Source organism: Pelophylax lessonae, assembly GCF_965119305.1.
Source record: "Pelophylax lessonae genome assembly, chromosome: 10".
NCBI classification, from domain to species: Eukaryota; Metazoa; Chordata; class Amphibia; order Anura; family Ranidae; genus Pelophylax; species Pelophylax lessonae.
Window position 1 is genome coordinate 45148353 of NC_138777.1, and position 21951 is coordinate 45170303.

At 44.2% G+C, this 21951-nt stretch overlaps 1 protein-coding gene across 4 annotated transcripts in view; it reads right to left on the bottom strand.

The window, feature by feature from the left end:
* Positions 1 to 21951, bottom strand: part of ARHGAP1 (Rho GTPase activating protein 1) — a 126326-nt gene that overhangs the window by 77546 nt on the left and 26829 nt on the right. For 3 of the 4 annotated variants that reach the window (XM_082271140.1, XM_082271141.1, XM_082271142.1), the window contains exons 2-3: positions 16132 to 16278; positions 7174 to 7263 (exon numbers count right to left, since the gene is read on the bottom strand). In XM_082271140.1, the coding sequence (XP_082127266.1) occupies positions 7174 to 7263; positions 16132 to 16273 (232 nt within the window). In that variant the 5' untranslated portion in view covers positions 16274 to 16278. The remainder of the gene's footprint in view (positions 1 to 7173; positions 7264 to 16131; positions 16279 to 21951) is intronic. The other variant, XM_082271143.1, reaches the window with a different exon arrangement.

Here is a 21951-nt window from a genome sequence, read left to right on the forward strand (position 1 = left end):
AGCCAAAAGGACCACTTCCAAAACAGAGAGCCGAGCCACTAGTGGAGCTGCATCCAAAGAGGCATCACAGATAAACTGCAGCCCCTAGACCAGCTGGTTCACCAGCTCAGCAAAGGCAGGGGGGAGCTGTTCTCCCTCCAAGTCACAGCGTAAAAGCTTAGCCCACTTGGTCAGAGTGTGCAACACCAGGGCAATGATGAATACCGACCTCAGTGCCGAACCAGAGTGTACCACAGCCTCCGCCTTCCTGTCAGCCGGATCCTTAAAGGCCAAGGATTCTTCAACCAGAATCATGGTTGCCCGGTGGAACAGTCCACTTCCTAATAAGGGACGCCTCATAGGGGTAACGCCTAGTAAATTGCTTAGGGACCCCAAGGGGACGCTTTGGTCGTCCCCACTCTTTAGCGACAATTCTGTCAAAATAGGCGGGGAAAGGAAACACCTTTGCCACTCTGGATGGGTTGTGAGTGCCAAAAGGGAACCCGCGCCTCTGTCGCAGCTGTAGCTGCGTCCTCCATCTTCAAGGTCTCACGCACAGATACAATCAGTGCTTCCACCAGCGCCTTTTCGTGCGCAGTTGAAGAAGCGGAGGAGTCATCCTCACTATCTAAGGATTCAGGGCGCGTGGTTGCGGACCCAGCAGGGTGACCCACGCTCATGGCAGCCGAATCAGATTCAGGATCTGATGAGACATATGAGGCAGGGAATGGCGGAGGGGGGTGCTTTTTGCTAGCCCGTTGCCCGAAAACCACCTCGACCTGGGACACAAAGAACTCCAGAACTGCCGTCAGTGCATCGATGGATGGTTGGAACCCGGAGAGCCCCACAGCCTCAGAGGGGGGTCGGTTGTGGAGATGTGCTCCAAAGACTCCATGAGTCACCAGGGGGACCCCACAAAAAAGTGTAAATACACCGCAAAAGGGACAACCCCCACCATGCTAGCAGCACCACCCAGTCGCCAGGCACAAGCACCAAGCGATCCTCAGCAGAAAGGAAGAGAACCCCACCAGGCTCACCACCCAGCAGAAAAAGGCACCTGCAGTCACCAGGATAATCTGCACTCCACATGCAGCAATCACGAAGTGAAAGGATCCAAGAGTCAGCACCAGGGGATGAGGAGGGGCTCCCACCGCCAAAAATCGTCACCCACAGGGCTCCACTGTCATGGCTGCCGCTATTTTCAATAGCAAACTACCGCAAAATGGCCTCCGGACTAATCAAACATGACCGCCGTACATAGAATTACACAGGCTACAGCAAAATGCTGGCACCACAGGGCTCCCAGAGACCCAGGAGGGATCCCTAGGCCTCAAGGACAGACCCAGGCAGGACAGGGGGCCCTGGAAGAGCCCGCACCAGATACAACCCCTCCCCCTGCACAGCTGATCGTTTGGTCTGCAGGGGCGCACCCCCCCCCCAGGCCCCCATCGCCAGCACACTGCCCTGCACCCACCCCAGGAGGTAGACCAGACCACTCCACACAGCCCCAGCATTAATGGGGGGGGGGGGCGGGAAGGTAGTAGGACAAGGGACAGATGAAGAAAGGAGGAAGGAGGGGAACCTGGGGGTCCGACCGTCCCAAGGAGGGGAGCACGTCCACGGGGGGGGGGGGGGATGGGGCGAGAGAGGGGGACAGCTACTCACCAAACTAGGAACCAGGCAGGTACCGGTCCAGACAGAACCCCTCACCATCGAAGTGGGGGGGCTGTCGGCCAGGAGAAACTCTGCAACTCAGGCCGAGACCCAGTCGTAAGCGACTTCACAAGCCGTTTAACTCGCAGGCCAGCCCCCCTCCAGTGGGGCTATGTCGCGGCCGACTTAGTGCAGAGCTGAGGTCTGCTCTCATGGCTGGCCAGACTGGGGTGACCACTGGATCCCGATTATCCAGCCGGTCGCCCAGTCCGGCAGTTGACTGTAGATCTAACCGGGAAAAGAAAAAAAAAAAAAAACGGAGAAAAGATGTCTAACTAAAAAAAAAAAAATTGCCAGGAACAGAGATCCCAGCAAGGAATCAGGTCCTTACCCCTGCCTAGGCAGAAAAAAAACGGAGTACCTATAGCAGGGATTGGAAGTATATCCCCTAGGACTGCCCATAGACGTAGCCAGATTCTCTTTCTGCCCAGTGTCCTACTCCTGTAGGGGGCAGTGTAACCCAATGGTTATGAAGATCAGGAGCTGTGTCCATCAAAGAACGAAAAAAACAAAAAAGATATTTCACCAAAGCCAATGGGTTTAATTGTAGATGGTCCAGGCAAAATGCCTTGGCTAGTAAGAATCCAGATGAGGTTCCTATAGTTGGTTATAAAGTAGAACTAAACCCAAATTTTTCATAAAAGTATGCCCTCTAACCGATTTTCTGGCAGCCCCACCCACAGCTTTACTGCCAGACAGCACTTTCAGGAGAGCGAATAAAAAAAAAATGAAAAAAAGGTCAGTGGCTATGACCTGCTGTCACTATCTAAATCTGGCCAATACAGTGAGCAAGTTTTGACTAGTTCTTGAAGGACCAGCTGAAATTATCTCAGTGGGTGAACCAGTGGGAATATTTCTAGCCAAAACAGCACTTTAATTCAATCAGCGCCTGCATTCAATCAATTAATAATTCTGTGAATGGAGTCTAGCTGGCTTTCCAGCGATGCATATGGTATTCCTGGTATTCCAGCGATGCATATGTGGCTTCTTCAGCCAGTCCCATCACAGTGGTTTCTTTACTGTACTTCATTTTCTGAATCCTGAGAGCACCCTGCTGCTGAAAAGCCAATATAAAAGTGTCCACATCATAACCCACGTGAGGACGTGGACACCTGAAGAAGGAACCAGCTTCCTGTGTATAAAAGAAAAGAGAAGGCTTGCGACTGGAACATAATGGGACCTCAGATTTAGGAGAGTAAAAGAGGCTCCAACACAGAGTGTATCTATAAAACTCTACACCTTGAGTATTTCAATAAAATTAAAAAAAATAATTATAAATAAAAAAGAATAATAAATTATTCTTTTTTTGCATAGAGTTGGAGGATTCTTGTTGCTGCCCAGCTTATAATTGATCACAAGAAACAGCCTTTGGAAAACTCAAGCTTAAGTCTGAAGCAGAACTGAACATTACATGCTATGCAAAGTATGTGTAAAATGTCTTATCTTGTTCACCAGCCAAAATCTACAACCAGGGTCATGAGTGAGCTCAGCGATGGTCTATCTGATGGTCTGCTGGAAGCAAGGAATTGCAATGGTACATTTATCGAACATGTCAGTTCCTGCTGTATAATTGTTTACTGAACACCTGGATTCGTCATTTGTTTATTTTCCATGAGGAACGTGAGCAAGCAGAGTCATGACTGTTCTCCATGCAAAACTGCCAGTGGAAGCATATGCATAACCTTAAACACAGAATATGCATGCAGACTCATTATGAGGTCTGTATCTGTGATCAGACACTTCCCACACAGGCATTTGTGCGCAAAAGGCATGAAAAACAAATTGGCATATGCTGGACATTTTTAGCAAGTACTTAAGATGCTTAAGTGGACAGAATATATTGAGCCAAACTGCTCAACAATAACAAGCACTAAGTGACGTCACAATTTTGAACTGCGACTCTGGAATTCAAAAGACTTTATTTTTTTATGAAAGGAAGAAAAGAAAGACATTGAGTGAAAACAGCTGAACAACATTACTTAAAATTGGAACTGAAGTTAACCAATAAAAATTGGTAGCAGGTAGAATTTACAGCAGAGGAGACTTTGTGAGAGTTAAGGCCCGTACACACGTACCGATCGTCGGCATACAAACGTCGGCGGACGAAAGATCTGCCGATTGTACGCTTGTTAGTATGGTGCCTCCGACAGCCGTCAGCGCACATTCTGCCGACAAGAGTCTGTCTTGCAAGCATTAAAATTTTTGTATGCCGACACCAGAGCGGCCGATTGTTCGCCAGTCAGTACAGAATTCGGACGACAGACAGCAGATTTGCAAGACTGGGCATGCTCAGAAAAGAAAAAACACAGGGAAAGTTAACCATTACATGACATCACTTCTGCAGTCGGCTGTAATCGGCGGACAAAATTCTTGTGCTGTCTTTGCACTTTTCAACAGACACCGACAGCCCAGGGACAAAAGACGGCCGATCGTTCGCTGACGATCGGTACGTGTGTACGGGCCTTTATTCACTAAAACTGGAAAGTGCAAAATCTGGTGCAGCTCTGTAGAGAAACTAATCAGCTCCATGCTTTTATTGTCAACGCATAATTGAACAAGCTTAAGTTAGGGCTCTTTCACACGGCCGCTCCGATTTTTTATTCCGCTGCGGCACTTTTTTTTCCCCACGGACACGGATGACACATCCACTCCATATGTCCGCATATCATCCCATCTGTTTGCGGATGATATACGGACATAATGTATGTCTATGGGGATTGCGGATGACACCGCTGACATCCGATTTTGCATCCTTTCCGTTTTTTAAAGAGGTTGTAAACTCGTTTGTTTTTTTTTTTTTTACACCCTGCAAGAGAAAGACATAATGAGCTAGTATGCATCGCATACTAGCTCATTATGCAATACTTACCTTAGAACGAGCCCCCGCCGTGCCGCTCACTCACCTCTATGATGGGCGACATGTCCAGTCGCCCGTCTTCCGGGATTGCGGCATCCGGCCATCTGATTGGCCGGAGCCGCGGTGACGTCACTCCCGCGCGGGAGCCGACAGTCACGGCACGGGGCTCTGAAGGAACGGCACGATCGGCCGTTCCTTCAGAGCGCATGCGCCAATGACGTCACTGGCGGCATGTAAGGTAAATATCTCCTAAACGGTACATGTTTAGGAGATATTTACAGTACCTATAGGTAAGCCTTATCATAGGCTTACCTATAGGGAAAAGTTGTAGAGGAGGGTTTACTTCCTCTTTAAAACGGAAGAAAAAATAGGGTTCTGTTCTGTTCCAAAAAACGGAACAGAACTGAAAGGACGAAAATCGGATGTCAGCGGATGGTCATCCGCTGACATCCGCAATCCCATTGACAAGCATTATATCAGTTTTTCATCCGCAAAAAAATGGGATGAAATACGGACATACGGAGCACCCGTGTGAGAGAGCCCTTAGAAGCTAATTGGCTACCACGCACAACTGCACCAGTTTTAGTAAATCTCCCCATGTATGTATTCTACAGTTAAACCCTTTCTTTTTCTTTTTTTAATCAAATCATACGCCATGTGTTGTGCATGTGTAGTTCAAGCAGTAGTCGCTAAATAAAAAAAAAAAAATAAAAAAAAAAGAAAGAAAACCTGTAAGACAATGGCATAACGTGCTAGTATGCATCACAAACTAGCACATAATGAAATGCTCACCTTAGAACTAAGCCCTTCCAGCGGCGTGCAGTCACCGCTGACATCTTCCCCTGGCTTTTCTTCTGGGTTCGCAGACTCCGGCGCTGTGAGCGGCCAGAGCAGCGATGACATCACTCCCACTAATGCGCACGGAAGTTTCGAAGGTCCGGCACGGTATGGCAGACCTTCAGAACGCATGCACTGGTGATGTCAACTGCTGCATGCAGGGTGAATATCTTCTAAATGGTGCACGTTTAGGAGATATTCATTTTACCTACAGGTAAGCCTTTTCACAGGCTTAACTGTAGGTAAAAATAACAAAGCGGGCTTTACGACCGCTTTCAGTATACAATCCCAGCATCTTACAGATCCTGGAAGTTAGAGGTGGTTGCCAAGACAATGCAAGTCTGATATGTATGTGTGGGAGTAATGTCAACAGCAGTCACCCAATGGCTAAAGACAGAAGACTGCAGATGCGAAAAGTCAGGGCAGGGGAAGAGGGCAGCGGGGGAACATTGGCCTTGCATTGCTGGAGGAGAGTATGCTAAAAAGGGAAGTTTGCTATAATGTACAAGTATGCAGTCAAGGCTGAGTTCATATAAGAATCTGAACAATTAGGCTTCCGTCATTAAAATTAAGCAGAGTAGACCTAACTAAAAAAGTAAAGATCTGCCGGGTTAAAGGGGAACATTTCAAAATGTTAATTATACCCTAAAAATGTTACAGATTCTCTTAAATTCCTCCTGGAAAATAGCAGAGCACTTCCTAGTAAGTGAGGATGCTCCTAGCTACAGTATACATCGGCAGAGTGAGATGTGCAGAACAAGGCATGTTAAGTCAGTAATGGGGGGGGAGGGGGGAAGAATCAGCTACAGGGAAAACAGGAATAACTGCTGACTTGTCCTTTGCCCTCTGCCTACCTTTTAGGGCACTGCTTCCACGGTTCAGCTCCTCAGCACAAAATATTTGACCCTCTTGTTAAAGCGGAGTTCCAGCCATTTCACTCACCTGTCCAACGGTCCAGCGATGCGGCCGCCCGAAGCCTCGATCCTCTCCCTCGGCGCCGGCATCACTGCTGTGGGCACCCGGCTGCGACAGTTTGCGGCTTCACAGCCGGGTACCCGCTGCGCAAGCGCGAGTCGCGCTGCGCGTCTTGATTGGCTGGCAATCTTCTGGGACCTCTGACATGTCCCAGAAGATTGCAGGGAGGGAGGGGGAGAGGAGAACTTCTGCTCAGGGCGCCGCGGCGCTCCGAGCGGAAGTGGGAGCGGGTACCTTTCAAAACTAGGTACCCGCTCCCCCCCCCAAAAAAAGGACATGCCAAATGTGGCATGTCAGGGGGTTAGAATACCTAAAGCGGAAGTTCCACTTTTGGGTGGAACTCCGCTTTAAATTTTATTTACTCTGACATGAGGGACCAAAAGCCAGAGAGTTGCAGTCCCTTTATCTGCCTAATCACAATTATAAGCTGTCAGTGCCAAGTTTAGGAAATATTAGGGAAACAGCCATCAAAATTCCCATATCCCACAGTGTAGCCTGTATGGTCACCAAGGCATGCTTTTCTAATCACAGGAATACAGAACTGTATACCCATGCAAAAAGAACCCTTTTTAGAACACAGGTGAACTCAAAATCCACCTGCATTTCTTTACCATATATTCGATATAATGGATGCTGTAAGCAACCTGTCCATTTTCTCAAGTGAGGAACGTTGTCGTAATTGAGCACTATAAGTATGGATAAATGTTGAGAGCTAGACTAGAGAAAGACTTTATAGTCACAGTAATACAGACCACATTAAATGACGTGACTAGAGAAGGTGAAGGTAAAAACCATGTAAAGAGATTTTTTACCTGCTACTTCCACAATCTGATGCCTGGCAATGTCATAATAAGGATCATCCCAGCGGAGGTGGATGATGGGATCAGGGGAGGTCTTAGAGTCTGCAAAAGAGCATAATATAAAACATTATCAAACTATTCATACATTGTAAAAAATCTAATGAATTACATTAAAGAAAATGTAAAATATTTTGTATACGTTATTGAAACTGACTAAAACAAAGAAATTTTTTTTTTGCAAAACACATTTTTATCAAATTGCAAATTAATCTGTCCTGCCCTGTGTCCTGCCCTCTCATGTCAGACAGCTGAATTTAGTAAAACCAGTAACAAGTGGCTGCTAAAAAGAGCAGGGGAGGAGAAGGATTAGAGTTGGAACCATCCCTATCACAAGCCATGTTCCTGGCAAAGAATGAAAAGAGTTCCTACCAAGAACGTCCTGTAAGGGAATAATTATATAATTTTTCTCAGACATTAGCGCCACCTTCATCATCTACCACTAAGGCTGAAGATGTAAATGGAATACATTTTGCAAGATGGCATACAGATAACCTAAAATATTGATAAATGTCACAATGAACCGTATCTTCCATGTACGCCAAGAGCCGGTTCACACTACCGCGACCAGAAAGTCGCCCCATGAAGGAGCGAATTTTTAGCGAGCGAGACTTGTAAGAGACTTGTAATGGTGCTTTTCCACTACATGGAACCGAACGGTTCGGCTCGCTTTTGTGCTTTTCCACTGCTGGTACCGCATGGTACGGTGTAAGAACGGTTCGGTACGGTGGCGCTTTTCCACTACATGGAACCGAACGGTACGGCTCTCTAAAACAATACCACCTCGATTGTGGTTCCAAGAGGTACCATACCCGGTACCATATCCCACAATACTTTGCATGCAGCTGACTGTTTGTCACTACTAGCCACTGATTGGTCAGAGAATCGTTGTTATCCCACCAACTTACTTTAATACTACTTTAGCAGAAAAGCAAACCATACCAAACCGTACCAAACTATTCCAACACCGTACCATGCGGTACCATGCAGTAGAAAACAAAACAGGGCCAAGCAGGGACAAGTAGAGCCGAGCCGGTACTTGCAGTGGAAAAGTGCCGTAAGAGACTTGTAAGAGACTTGTGCACTACTTTGAAGAGACTTACAGGATAGGTGACTTTGTCTGTGGGGAATGCCTGGCTAATCTTCTTCTTCCTGGAAAGTCTGATAACAAGTCGCTTGAAAATAGATAAGGATCCGACTTAGAGGCGACTCCCATTGAAGTCTATGTGCACAAGTCGGATAGAAGTCGCCTTGAAGTAGTACAGGAACCTTTTCTGAAGTCGGAGCAACTTCATTAGTGCATACCAAGACGGCTCTCATTCGTTTAAATTGAATTTGTGATGACAAGAGACTTGGGGCGACTTGAGGGCACACAAGTCGTGTCCTAAGTCGGAGTAGTGTGAACCGGCTCTGAGTGCAAAGGTGTGCTAGGTGTAGCATTTTGTTGCTACATGTATTGTACCAATCCACTGGACTGCCAGAACATAATGTATAAATCTGGAAAATGCTGAGAAAGTGAATCTCTCAGCACAGAAGATCTCAGTAGTCAAACACATTCTTCATTTGCAGCCACTATGACCACGATTACGTTAGGAACCACTTTATTATTGGTTACAAAACATGTGACTACATGTGTAACTCAGAAAAACTGGAAGACCAGGAACGTGCAAGTATTACAGAAGACCCAACCTAAAAAAAAGTGACGCATACTGACACAGTGTGCATAGCTTTGGATTCCTGAAGTCAGTACATTACACGGAACCTGTGGAGGACAAAAGCAGCCAAAGATTCATTGTTCTATTATAATTGCACAGGCTCTTTGCTCTGCTACTTGGCAAGATATTGAACTGTTCAAAGCAAGCAGCCAGTACAAAATACAAACTCCCACCCCGCATGAGGCCTGTGAGTCACTTGGTAGTAAAGCGAAGATCAGGAGAACAGTCCTGGAACACAACAAATTAAAGTTCATTGCAGTCTTCTTCAGATTCTAGTTGCCTGGCTGTCATGCTGACCATCTTTAACAGGAACATGTATGTTGATATAGACTTCTGATTTTGTTGATCTACATTTGTGTTTCAGACCAATAGCTCAAACTGCTAAAAGGCAGGCATCAACATAACAGCCAGGAAACCAAAACTTTTAGAAGGTCAGTAAGGTCAACCCCCACTTGCTATAGGCATAGCTCCCGACTGACCCCGATTTCAAGGGAATGTCCCCGATTCGGCACAAAGTACCTCGGTCACTTTTTTCTCCTCAATTCAGTCTGTTCTATAAAATTTGTATATAAAATGCACTATTTATCTTTCAGAAAGTGTTTGCCAGTGCTAAACCTTTCATCCAATTTCAAAATTGCTGCATTTGTAAATGTAAAAAGCCAATATAAAAGGAATAGCAGTGGTAAAAAAGCACTTCTGGTTTACCCAATAATTTTTTGTAGAATTCTCCTTTAGGAGGGGGACATGGCAGGGGGTGTGTCCTTTGTCTTCCTACTTTTGCTAATAGGTGTCCCTCAGTCTCAGAAAGTATGGCTATAGTTATTAAAAAAGGGACACCTAGTAACTGAGGGGAATGGTGATTATGCATTTCCTCTCATTGCCTGCACAATGGCCAAGAGTACAATGGGGGAGATTTACTAAAACTGCAGCACTCAGAATCTGGTGCAGCTGTGCATGGGAGCCAAAAAGCTTCTAACTTCAGCTTGTTTAATTAGGCTTTGACAATAAAACCTGGCAGCTGATTGGTTTCAATGCGGAGCTGGACAAGATTTTGCATACTCCAGTTTTAGTAAATCTCCTCCCTATAGGTCTCATGACTCTTGGCCACCCTAAAGCCAAGTACACACGCAACGTATTTCCGCCGACCGGTCGCCCGTCTTTTGTCCAGAGTGGTGTTTTGTTGGTTGGAATGTTCCTAGACTGCACACGAATTTTCCCGCACGACAAAATTCTACTTCAGAAGTGATGTCATGTGTTGGTTTGCTTTCTTTGTGTTATTTCTTCTCTGAGCATGCCCAGTCTTGCTCATAAGATTTTTCCCTGTCTAAATCTGTACTGACTGCACAAAAATCGGACGTGTTTTGAGGACAAAAATTTTATAGCCTGCACACCAGAGTTTTTTCTGCCTGAAAAGTCAGAGTCGGTTGTCGGAAGCATCATGCTAACAAGCCGAAAATCGGCAGATCGGTGGTCGGACGAAAATTCCCGGCCGAATTTCGACTCGTGTGTACGAGGCTTAAAGGAGCAGAGAGAGACACAAATACACAGCAGATAGTGCGGTTTAAATTACCCATCACAATGGCAGCAGGGGACACTTTCAACTGCACATGTATACAAGACATGTGCAGTGAAGTGATCTTTTGACACATTCTGTAGAGAAATTGGGATGGTTGCAGTGATATATTCTCCCACAAAATGTTGCCATTACTGCATATTCAAGGTAGTCCTTTCTACCATGGTCCCTGGGAAAAGGGTGCATCTACTGTGTATGCATGATACGTGGCCCATAGAGGGCGAAGAGAGAATGGAAAGTAGGGGGAAGGGGGCATAACCCCACTCTCCACCCCTGCACCAACAGAAAGTTCTGCTCAGACATGCACAACTGGCATCGGAAATTAAAACCATCATGATAGAATTACACAAGCTTCCATTACAAACCACCACCTATACACTGCACACATTGCACGGATGATAGTCAAAAAGTGTGAAACTGTATGCAGTTAGTAATAAATGGCTATAGATTATTATTAGGTTATATTTGCATTATACACTAGCGGTTCTGGATGGACACCTTAGCATTTGGGTTAAAAAAAAGTCCTAAAATGGAATGGAGGAATAAGCCTCTTATTCTGTAGTATGCGATAGAATGAGACATGTAGATATAGTACCTCAAAGAAGGCTTAAAAAGTGCTACACACTAATTAGGGGAAAAGGCTTTTATTTTACAATGGTGATTATTCATATTTTGTATAAAATACAAAGAAAGAGTAAACAGAACAGGCAAGTGAACATACAGTATATGCAGCCAATATGGCTGTACCATATCAGGGTAAAAGGCTTTTTAAATTCCCTTAAGTCAATTTCAATGGTGGATAGACAAGGGACTTTATCAGATAGGTCACTTCATAGATCACAAGGGGGGTTCGACCTCTTACCCATTTCAGAGAGACACTAAAGATGCCCCCTGGAGAGTCCTATCGCTTCCTCCAGATTACCCATTTTCTTAGGACCCTTAAGGACGATCATACCAACATCACGACTAGAACTCTGTATGAGAACAGGTGTATGGGGAGGCCTGGGACGGGGGGGGGGGGGAGGAATCTCGGATCTGTACAGGTTATTTGCCGACATGACTGCTAGGCCTTCCTATCAGCTGGCGTGGGAAGCAGACTTGGGGGAAACTATTGATGAGGAGGACTGGGACCGGTGGTCAACTGTGGTGCACAGGGGTATACTCAACACCACCCTGGTGGAGGCAAACTATAAGGTGCTATCTCGGTGGTACTTGGTGCCCACGAGGCTAGCCAAGTTGTTTCCGGGGGCCTCCCCCCTATGTTTCCAACAGTGTGAGCATAGAAACATAGAATGTGTCGGCAGATAAGAACCATTTGGCCCATCTAGTCTGCCCAATATATCTGAATCCTATGAATAGTCACTGGCCCTATCTTATATGAAGGATAGCCTTATTGCCTATCCCATGCATGCTTAAACTCCTTCACTGTATTTGCAGCTACCACTTCTGCAGGAAGGTTATTCCATGCATCCACTACTCTCTCAGTAAAGTAATACTTCCTCATTTTACTTTTAAACCTTTGCCCCTCTAATTTAAAACTGTGTCCTCTTGTGGTAGTTTTTCTTCTTTTAAATATGCTCTCCTCCTTTACCGAGTTGATTCCCTTTATGTATTTAAAAGTTTCTATCATATCCCCTCTGTCTCCTTTCTTCAAAGCTATACATGTTAAGGTCCTTTAACCTTTCCTGGTAAGTTTTTTCCTGCAATCCATGTACTAGTTTAGTAGCTCTTCTCTGAACTCTCTCTAGAGCAGTGTTTCTCAACTCCGGTCCTCGGGGCACACTAGCAGGCCAGATTTTAAGTATTACCTTGGGGGAGATGCAGACTAGAATACTGCAATCACTGAGCAGCAAATTATATCACCTGTGATGTATTTCAGTTTTCTTGCAAACCTGGCCTGTTAGTGTGCCCTGAGGACTGGAGTTGAGAAACACTGCTTTAGAGTATCTATATCCTTCTGGAGATATGGCCTCCAGTACTGCGCACAATACTCCAAGTGAGGTCTCCCCAGTGTTCTGTACAGCGGCATAAGCACTTCTCTCTTTCTACTGCTTATACCTCTACCTATACATCCAAGCATTCTGCTGGCATTTCGTGCTGCTCTATTACATTGTCTTCCCACCTTTAAGTCTTCTGAAATAATTACTCCTAAATCCCTTTCCTCAGATACTGAGGTCAGGACTGTGTCAAATATTCTATATTCTGCCCTTGGGTTTTTACGCCCCAGGTGCATTATCTTGCACTTATCCACATTAAATTTGAGTTGCCAGAGTTCTGACCATTCTTCTAGTTTTCTTAAATCCTTTTCCATTTGGCGTTTCCCTCCAGGAACATCAACCCGGTTACATATCTTTGTGTCATCAGCAAAAAGACAAACCTTACCATCGAGGCCTTTTGCAATATCACTTATGAAGATATTAAACAAAATTGGTCCCAGTACAGATCCCTGAGGTACCCAACTGGTAACATGACCTTGTTCTGAATGTTCTCCATTGACTACAACCCTCTGTTGTCTGTCACTCAGCCACTGCCTAATCCACTCAACAATATGGGAGTCCATGCTCAATGACTGCAGTTTATTGAGAAGTCTTCTATGTGGGACAGTGTCAAAAGCCTTACTAAAATCTTGATATGCAATGTCTACTGCACCTCCACTGTCTATTATTTTAGTCACCCAGTCAAAAAAATCTATAAGATTTGTTTGACATGATCTCCCTGAAGTAAACCCATGTTGTTTTTCATCTTGCAATCCATGGGATTTAAGATGTTCCACAATCCTATCCTTTAATAGGGTTTCCATTAATTTGCCTACTATTGATGTCAGACTCACTGGTCTATAGTTGCTCGATTCCTCCCTACTACCTTTCTTGTGAATGGGCACGACATTTCCAATCTTTCGGGACGACTCCTGTTACTAATGATTGGTTAAATAAATCTGTTAATGGTTTTGCCAGCTCACCACTAAGCTCTTTTAATAATTTTGGGTGTATCTCATCAGGACCCTGTGACTTATTTTTCTTCACTTTAGACAGCAATGTTAGAATGTCTTCCTCTGTAAAGACACATGCATCAAACAATTCATTAGTCATCCTTTCAAGTGGAGGTCCTTCTTCTTTTTCTTCTGTAAAAACTGAACAGAAGTATTCATTAAGGCAGTCGGCTAGCCCTTTATTCTCTTCTACATACCTTCCGTCCTTTGTTTTTAATTTAGTTATTCCTTGTTTTAATTTCCTTTTTTCATTTATATATCTGAAGAATGTCTTATCCCCCTTTTTCATAGACTGAGCTAGTTTTTCTTCTGCCTGCGCTTTAGAAGTTCTTATAACTTGCTTGGCCTCTTTCTGCCTAATCTTGTAGATTTCCTTATCTTCATTGCTCTGGGTTTTTTTATAATTACAAAATGCTAGCTTTTTATTTTTAATGATTTGGGCCACTTCTGCTGAGTACCACAGTGGTCTCTTCCTTTTTTTGCTTTTACTGACAAGTCTAATGCAATTTTCTGTTGCCTTCAATAATGCACCTTTTAAGTAGTCCCATTTCTCCTGGACTCCATGTAATTCGTTCCAGTCTGATAAGGACTCATTTATGACTAATTTCATTTTTGAAAAGTCTGTTTTTCTAAAATCGAAAACTTTTGTTTTTGTGTGGTGTGACTCTTTCACAGTTCTTATATTAAACCACACTGACTGGTGATCACTAGATCCCAAGGTTTCGCCTACAACGACATCATATACCGAATCCCCATTTGTGAATATCAAATCCAAAATGGCCTCCCTCCGGGTTGGCTCCTCAACCACTTGTTGCAGAGACAACCCCAGTAGGGAATTTAGAATATCTGTACTCCTGGTAGAACTTGCTATTTTGGTTTTCCAGTTTATATCTGGAAGATTGAAATCTCCCATAATGATAACTTCTCCTTTCATTGTCATTTTAGCTATTTCTTCAACTAGTAGATCATCTAGTTCTTTAACTTGACCAGGTGGTCTATATATCACACCTACACGAGTTACTGCATGATTAGCAAACTGCAACGTAACCCAAACTGACTATGTTGGCCTCACCAACTTGTATTAGGTTAGATTTAATGCTATCTTTCACATACAGGGCCACTCCTCCTCCTTTCTTGCCTTCTCTGTCTCTTCTGTATAAAGAGTACCCTGGTATGGTTATGTCCCAGTCATTTCTTTCAATAAACCATGTCTCCGTAACAGTCACTAAATCTACATTCTCAGATGCCATTATTGACCCAAGTTCATTGATTTTTTTTACCTAAACTGCGAGCATTTGTAGACAGGACAGGACTCTGAGCTTATCATTTCTTAACCTCTGTGCTTCTGACCTGTTCTGGCATTGTTTCGGGGGGCAATTGGACTCTTGTATTTTCACTCTTTTGCCCCCCCTTCCTAGTTCCTGGGCAGCCCGGGAATATGTACCATGTGTGGTGGAGTTGTCTGAAGGTTCGGCAATACTGGATTCGGGTAATTAACCCGATCCACTTGGCGACGGGCCAGAGGATTGATAGAGACGCCAAGACTGTGCTGTTCTAGGACCTGCCGGTTGAGATTCCCAAAAATACCCGTTCCCTTATTTTTTTATTCTCCTGGCAGCAAAAATTACTATAGCACGAGCTTGGAAAACGCCTGGACTAAATATGCTGCAGGTGAAAACCAAAATGTCGTGGATTATGCTTAACGAAAAATTGGCCAGTATCCGTTTGGATAGACAACATAGATTTGACCGCGTATGGAGCCCCTGGATAGAGTATTTGCAGGCTCCGTAGGTGCGGCTGGGCGGCTTGGGGGGACATGTGATAACTATTTTATTTTGTTTTCTGTGGCTATTGTCCTGGCCTCTTCTTTCTTATTCTTTTCTTCTTCCTCTTCTTTCTCTTCTCTTTCCTTGTTCTTCCTCTCTCTCTGCCCACAACGGGGCGGACTATTCTCCTTATCTTTTCTTTGGTCCTTTTTCTTTGTCGTCTATCTGTTCTTTTGGGGGTCTGGTGGCAGGAGAGGCGCTGTTAGCTCTGATTTCAGGGCTCTGGTTTGGGTTTCCTGCTCTGGGTCTGGGTTGTTCTCTATTATTTGGTCATTGGTGGGAGCCCACTGGTTTCCTCTTTTGGGGGAGGGGGGCTTCGCCCTTTCGTGGACACAGTTTGTGCCCATTCGAGGTGTCTGGGACGGGGTGGGGGCCCCCTGCTGGCCGGTCTGTTAATGGGCTTGGCGAGTCCTCTGGGCTCTTGATGTACCTCCTTTCGATGGGAATCAGTCTGGGGACTTGTTGTATTTGCTGTTTACCTTTTAGTACTCGACTTCTTAGTCGCCAATACTGTTTTAAGTTATGTTTTGATATGCACTGTTCTGCTGCGTGGTACTTTTCTGTATGCCACCCCCCCCCCTTTTTTGCTATAATTTCTACATTTGCTGTACCTTTTCTTTTATGTTTTGTACTTGTACTGCATTGTTTAAAAACTCAATAAAAAACTATTGAATACTAAATTCCCTTAAGTCCATTCCCACCACGACCTATAATGGAAACGCCTCTTTTTGAAAATGCTAGCTGCCCAACTGCGTCTCGCTTTTCTACTTTCTCAATCACAGACTTGGAACAAGCACACCGTGTCCATACCTGACTTGGGGAAGTTCTGAACATCATCAGAGGGCCAGTTCTGATCATCTACAGATGCCAGTTTCAACTGCTCCAGGGAATGGGTGGTTTCATCTTTTTCCAAATCATCACTTAGGTCCACAAGAGCATCAGAGTTCATCATGCCTACTGTAAAAAAATTTATAAAAATGTAATTATTACTTACTCGAGTAGCTGCACCACAATTGAGCTATTGAACAAACTAGAGCATCCAAACTATAAAATAAGGCGATGTCTGCTCAAGTCATTCTGACCACAACTGCTGGAAATGCAAGTTACCATTTTTTAGGCTGATTCACTGCAGTCTGATCGCCCCACGGAGCAGTGCAGTGTACCCGCAGGTTAGCTGCGCTTTCCCATAGAGTTCTTTTATGTTCCGTGGTTTTGGTGCACCTTCTGAAAGCGTACCAAAGATGCAGCATGCAGGAGTTTTGGTGTCCTTTCAGAAAATGAACAAAAACTGCAGAACATAAAAAATAATGGAAACTCAGATGATTCATTGTGATAGGTTATGTAGCCATAAAATGTCCATCTACAAATGGCGCCTCCACAAAGTGATTAGAAGCAAAATCCAGCAGGAGCTACAGAGTATAAAATAGAAGAGGGGCGCCTCTAAGTGTAGCAATATGGTTACATTTAATGAAGGTTCAACTTTAGCAACTCACATGGTTGATGATTAAAACAGGGACATCTAAGTATGCAGGCATCCGGGGTAAAGCTGTCCACATAGACTGTCTGCTGCACCCTTGGCTCCCACCGCTGTCAGTCTACAATAGTGACCGGGAAGACTACCCTGCAGTAGAGCGATCTGAAAAGCGTGGCTTAAAGCGCAGCATGGAAATGAGGACGATGGCGGTGCGGACGGCGGTCTATGTGGACAGCTTTACCCCGGATGCCTGCATACTTGGATGTGCCCATTTAATCATCAACCATGTGGGTTGCTAAATGTTGTACCTTCATATACTGTAACCATATTGCTACACTTAGAGGCGCCTCTCTTCTCTTTTATACCCAGTTGTGACAGAATGCTACTCGTGTATATCAAGACATCGCTTGTTTATCAAGTAAAAATGTATTAACAAAAAAAAATATGTTGCAGGTCTTGCAAAACTCTCTCAAACCAAATTACTCTCAATCCAAGGTTTTACTGCAATCTTAAAAATGCTCCCTCCCTCCTCCTAACACATATTCTGACCAACCTGTGTAAAAAAGCAAAAGAAAAAAAAAAGGAAAGGAAAGGGTGCAGTGCTCTGGCAACACATTATACAAATGTAAGGTTACATCACTATGTGCAACATTCAAAACATCCATAAAGTGGCTACAAACATATCCCAAATAGCAACATATACAAAATGAGATAAAATGTGTAACAATGTGCACAAATCTGTGCTTCTAAAAACAATTCAATAAAAAAAGTGTCCATAGAGCAATAGATGACTCAATTACAGTCCATATAGAAACTCCTCTAAGCAATCTATTCACTGGTGCAAAAAAAAAAAAAAAAAAAAAAACAATAATCCACCTCTTCTGCTTTTATTATCAGTGCCACTAAACACTCTCCCCTTGTGAAAAGAACTTACCAACAAACATTTCAGACCCCTTAAAGAGGTTGTAAACCCATGAACCTTTTTTTTTTTTTTTTTTTTTTTTATTTGCTGCAACCTGAAAGAGAAACCCATAATGAGCTAGTATGCATCGCACACTAGCTCATTATGAAATACTTACCTTAGAACGAGCCCCCGCCGTGCCGCCCACTCACCTGTATGACGGGCGACTGGACATGTCTTCCGGGATCGCGGCATCCGGCCATCTGATTGGCCGGAGCCGCGGTGACGTCACTCCCACGCACGCGTGCGGGAGCCGACGGTCACGGCACGGGGCTCTGAAGAAACGGCACCAGCGGCCGTTCCTTCAGAGTGCATGCGCCAGTGACGTCACTGGCTGCGTGTAAGGTAAATATCTCCTAAACGGTGCATGTTTAGGAGATATTTACAGTACCTATAGGTAAGCCTTATCATAGGCTTACCTATAGGTACAACTTGCAGAGGAGGGTTTACTTCCTCTTTAAAGTAATAAGGTCTTAGTGCCGGTTCACACATATGTGATGTGGAAACCCTGCAAATCCCCTGCGGGTTCCCCCATCGCACTCTACTCGCAGGCAGTTCACACTGCCATATGCAAATTGCTGGGGGTGTCAATACAAAGTTAACGACACCCCCAGATCAGTTCGTATATCACAGCGCAAACTGACAGTTCAGACATGAAATCGGATCGAAAAGATGTCAACACCCATACGAACCCATTCTGGTATGGACCAAAAAAAAAAAAAAAAAAAAGAAAAAAAAGGGTCCTGTGCAACTTTGGTCCGAATGCGATGCGAATTCAGCCATACAATCTGTATGACAATTCGTAATGCACAGACATCACATGTGATTTGCAGAGCAGTGCGCTGTGAATCACATGCAATGTCTGACATCACATATATGTGAACCGGCACTAAACCTGCTTTTTGCCGTTTTCACCTCCACATGACTTTCTCTTCTCCTTTCCACCTTCCCAGGGTATGCAGCTCCTCTTTATTTACCAGTGAGATAGATAGATAGATACAACTTTATTGTCATTGCATAGTAAAGGTACACAGCAACGAGATGCAGTTTGGCATCTACCAGAAGTGCAAAATGTAGCAATCGTGCAAAAGTGCAGATAATATCTAGCATATTTACAGTGCAGATAACCATCTAGCATAATTAAAAAATATATATACACAAATGAATGTGAAATATTGGGCAAAATGTACAGTAATGATAAAGATACATACAGATATAAATAGTGCAGATGTACTGAGGAGTGAAAAGATATACCATGTAGTATGTACATGTATAGTACAGAGGTTACATACAGTCTTTTGTTTGTGTTTGTTTTGTAATGATTAGCGGTGTAATGTTGAGTTCAGTAATATGATGGTGGATGGAAAAAAAAAAACTGTCCCTGAACCTGCTGGTTCTAGTGCGCAAGTTTCTGTATCTCCTTCCTGATGGAAGGAGGTTAAACAGTTTATGACTGGGATGCGAAGAATCCTTGATGATGTTGTGAGCTCTGCGCAGACATCTGCTGTGGTGAAGGTGCTCAATGGCAGGTAGTTGGGTGCCAGTGATGCGTTGAGCGGTTTTGACCACCCTTTGCAGTGCTTTACGTTCACTCACAGTGGAGCCTCCGTACCATACAGTGATGGAGTTGGTCAGGATGCTCTCAATGATGCAGCGGTAGAAGCTTGTTAAAATCCCCGGGGACAAATGAGATTTCTTGAGACTTCTCAAGAAATACAGACGTTGTTGTGCTTTTTTTACCAGAGCTGACGTGTTCAGCTGCCAGGACAGATCCTCAGAGATGTGAACTCCCAGGAACTTAAAACTGGAGACTTGCTCTACCTCGGTTCCATTGATGTTGACTGGTAGATGTCTCCCGCTGTTGGATTTCCGGAAGTCCACAATGAGCTCTTTGGTCTTTGTGGCATTGAGAGTCAGATTATTGGTGGCACACCATACTGCCAGATTACAGATCTCTTCCCTGTAGGCCGATTCCTCATTGTTTTCAATCTGGCCGACCACGGTGGTGTCATCCGCATACTTGATAAAGATGTTGGATTTATACAAAGGAGCACAATCGTGGGTGAACAGGGAGTAGAGCAGTGGGCTCAGAACACAGCCCTGCGGTATGCCAGTGTTCAGAATGAGGGTTGAGGATACCTGGTTTCCCAACCTGACAGATTGGGGTCTGTTGGTGAGAAAGTCCAGAATCCATCTGCAAATGGAGGTGCAGATACCCAGTTCCCTGAGCTTAGTGATCAGTACAGTGGGGAGGACTGTATTGAAAGCAGAGCTAAAATCAATGAACAGCATTCTAATGTATGTATTGCTCTTATCCAGGTGGGTGAGAGCAGAATGAAGAGCTGTGGAAACTGCATCCTCAGTTGACCTATTTGGGCGATAGGCATACTATACTATGAGATGTATATACTTACCCATTTTCAGCCCACTCTGGTCATGTGATCTCTCCTGTGTCAGCCAGCGTGGGATGCTGGGTAGAGGAGAGGGCGCTCGGCAACAGCTGGCAATACTTAGGAACAATGACATCGAAAATGGACTTCCTATGGCCCAACTGTTGTCAGCCATCCCTCCACTCCCCTGCGGCTGCTACTGGCTGACACAGGGGAGCCGAGTAACATGACCGGACTAGCCTAAAAACAAATATATATATTTATATATATACACATACATACATCTTTCTTACACAGGTTAGTCAGCAAACGTGTTAGGAAGGAGGAGGAAGCAATTTTAGGATTAGCTTGGTTTTGCATGGGAGTTCTGTTTTCTGCTTCATGACATTGTGAACTTAGGGCAGCATCCTGATACACCCCCAGAGGTACCCTGGACCCACTGGAAACAGATTAAAAAGGACAGCCTCATTCAATCTGAAAGAGAAGCAGCAGCTGGGAATGGTGGAGTAAACAGACTGCATTGCTGGAAATAAAGAAGGTGAGTTCCATTGGCGTTGGGCTTTAAGCCATTTATTTTTATGATAAAAACTTGAGATAAGTTTTAAGGTTTTCTCACATTATAACATATGCAGTAATCATAATGCATGCTTTCATGCCTCTTGAATGAAACCAATTGGGTTGAATGGAACCCAGTTGGGTCGAATGGAACTGACAAGCCAGTGCACCCAAAGATAGAGCATGCTGGATTTTTTCATGTGTCACTATGCATAGCACATGTGAGACCACGCTCCATTTTGAATGCAATTCCTATATTACCACACACCTTGCCTATATTGCAAAATAAGTGCTAAGCCTGGGAGGGTATCGATCACCAAACACCAGTTCCAGAACCCTTGGATGGAGGCAGAAATGTCACCAATTCACATGTGCTGCATACCTTACTAGTTCTGGAGCAATACCTTCATATGCAGTAAAGCTACAGAAAGTTGCTTCCATTGCTCCAAGGCCATTAAAAAGCCTTTCAGAGAAACACGGCTTCCTTCAGAAGTTTGAGACAAGCATTGACTACCTTTGAAGAATACAGTAAACCCCCGCTCCATCGCGGTTCAGTTTCTGTGGTCCCGGTATATTGCAGTTTTTTTTGTAATGTTATTTTACTATATAAATCATTAAAAATGAAAATGTTTGTGTTTTCCATAGCTCTTGCTAGGTCTCTCCGTATCTTTTATGTGTTTAAATGAGTTTCTATTGTTTTAAAAAAATTGTGTTTAAAGACCTTAAAATGCTTTTACATGTACAGTGACAGTAAAAAAATCATGCCTACAATGTATTTTAATAGGGTTTTTCTATTTCGCGGATTTTCACTTTTCGCTGCTGGGTCCGGAACGTAACCCCCGCAATGGAGGGGGGTTTACTGTATAGAAATCCAATCAAACAAAGCAGTTTAAAATATTTTTTAAATCAACACCTTTAAATAAAATTATACCTGGTATACCTTGCCATGAAGGTCCTTATTCTGTTACTCCCTATTATGGGGTGACAGCGCTGTCATTGTCTCCCACTTGTTCTACTACATTCTCACCCTGTCACATGCTCCCCGGTGAAGAGCCCAAGAAGCCACATTGACCCACATACCGCTGACAATGTCCACCATTGTCACTATCAAGAGGCTGGTCCAAAGCAATGAACGCTAGACCATGGTGGGATGAGTGCATATAGCTAGTGGCCGAAAAGGCTTGAGTTGAGATGAAAAAAATAAATATAATACTACGGGAATGGCATTAATTTATGACTCCTAGTGGTTC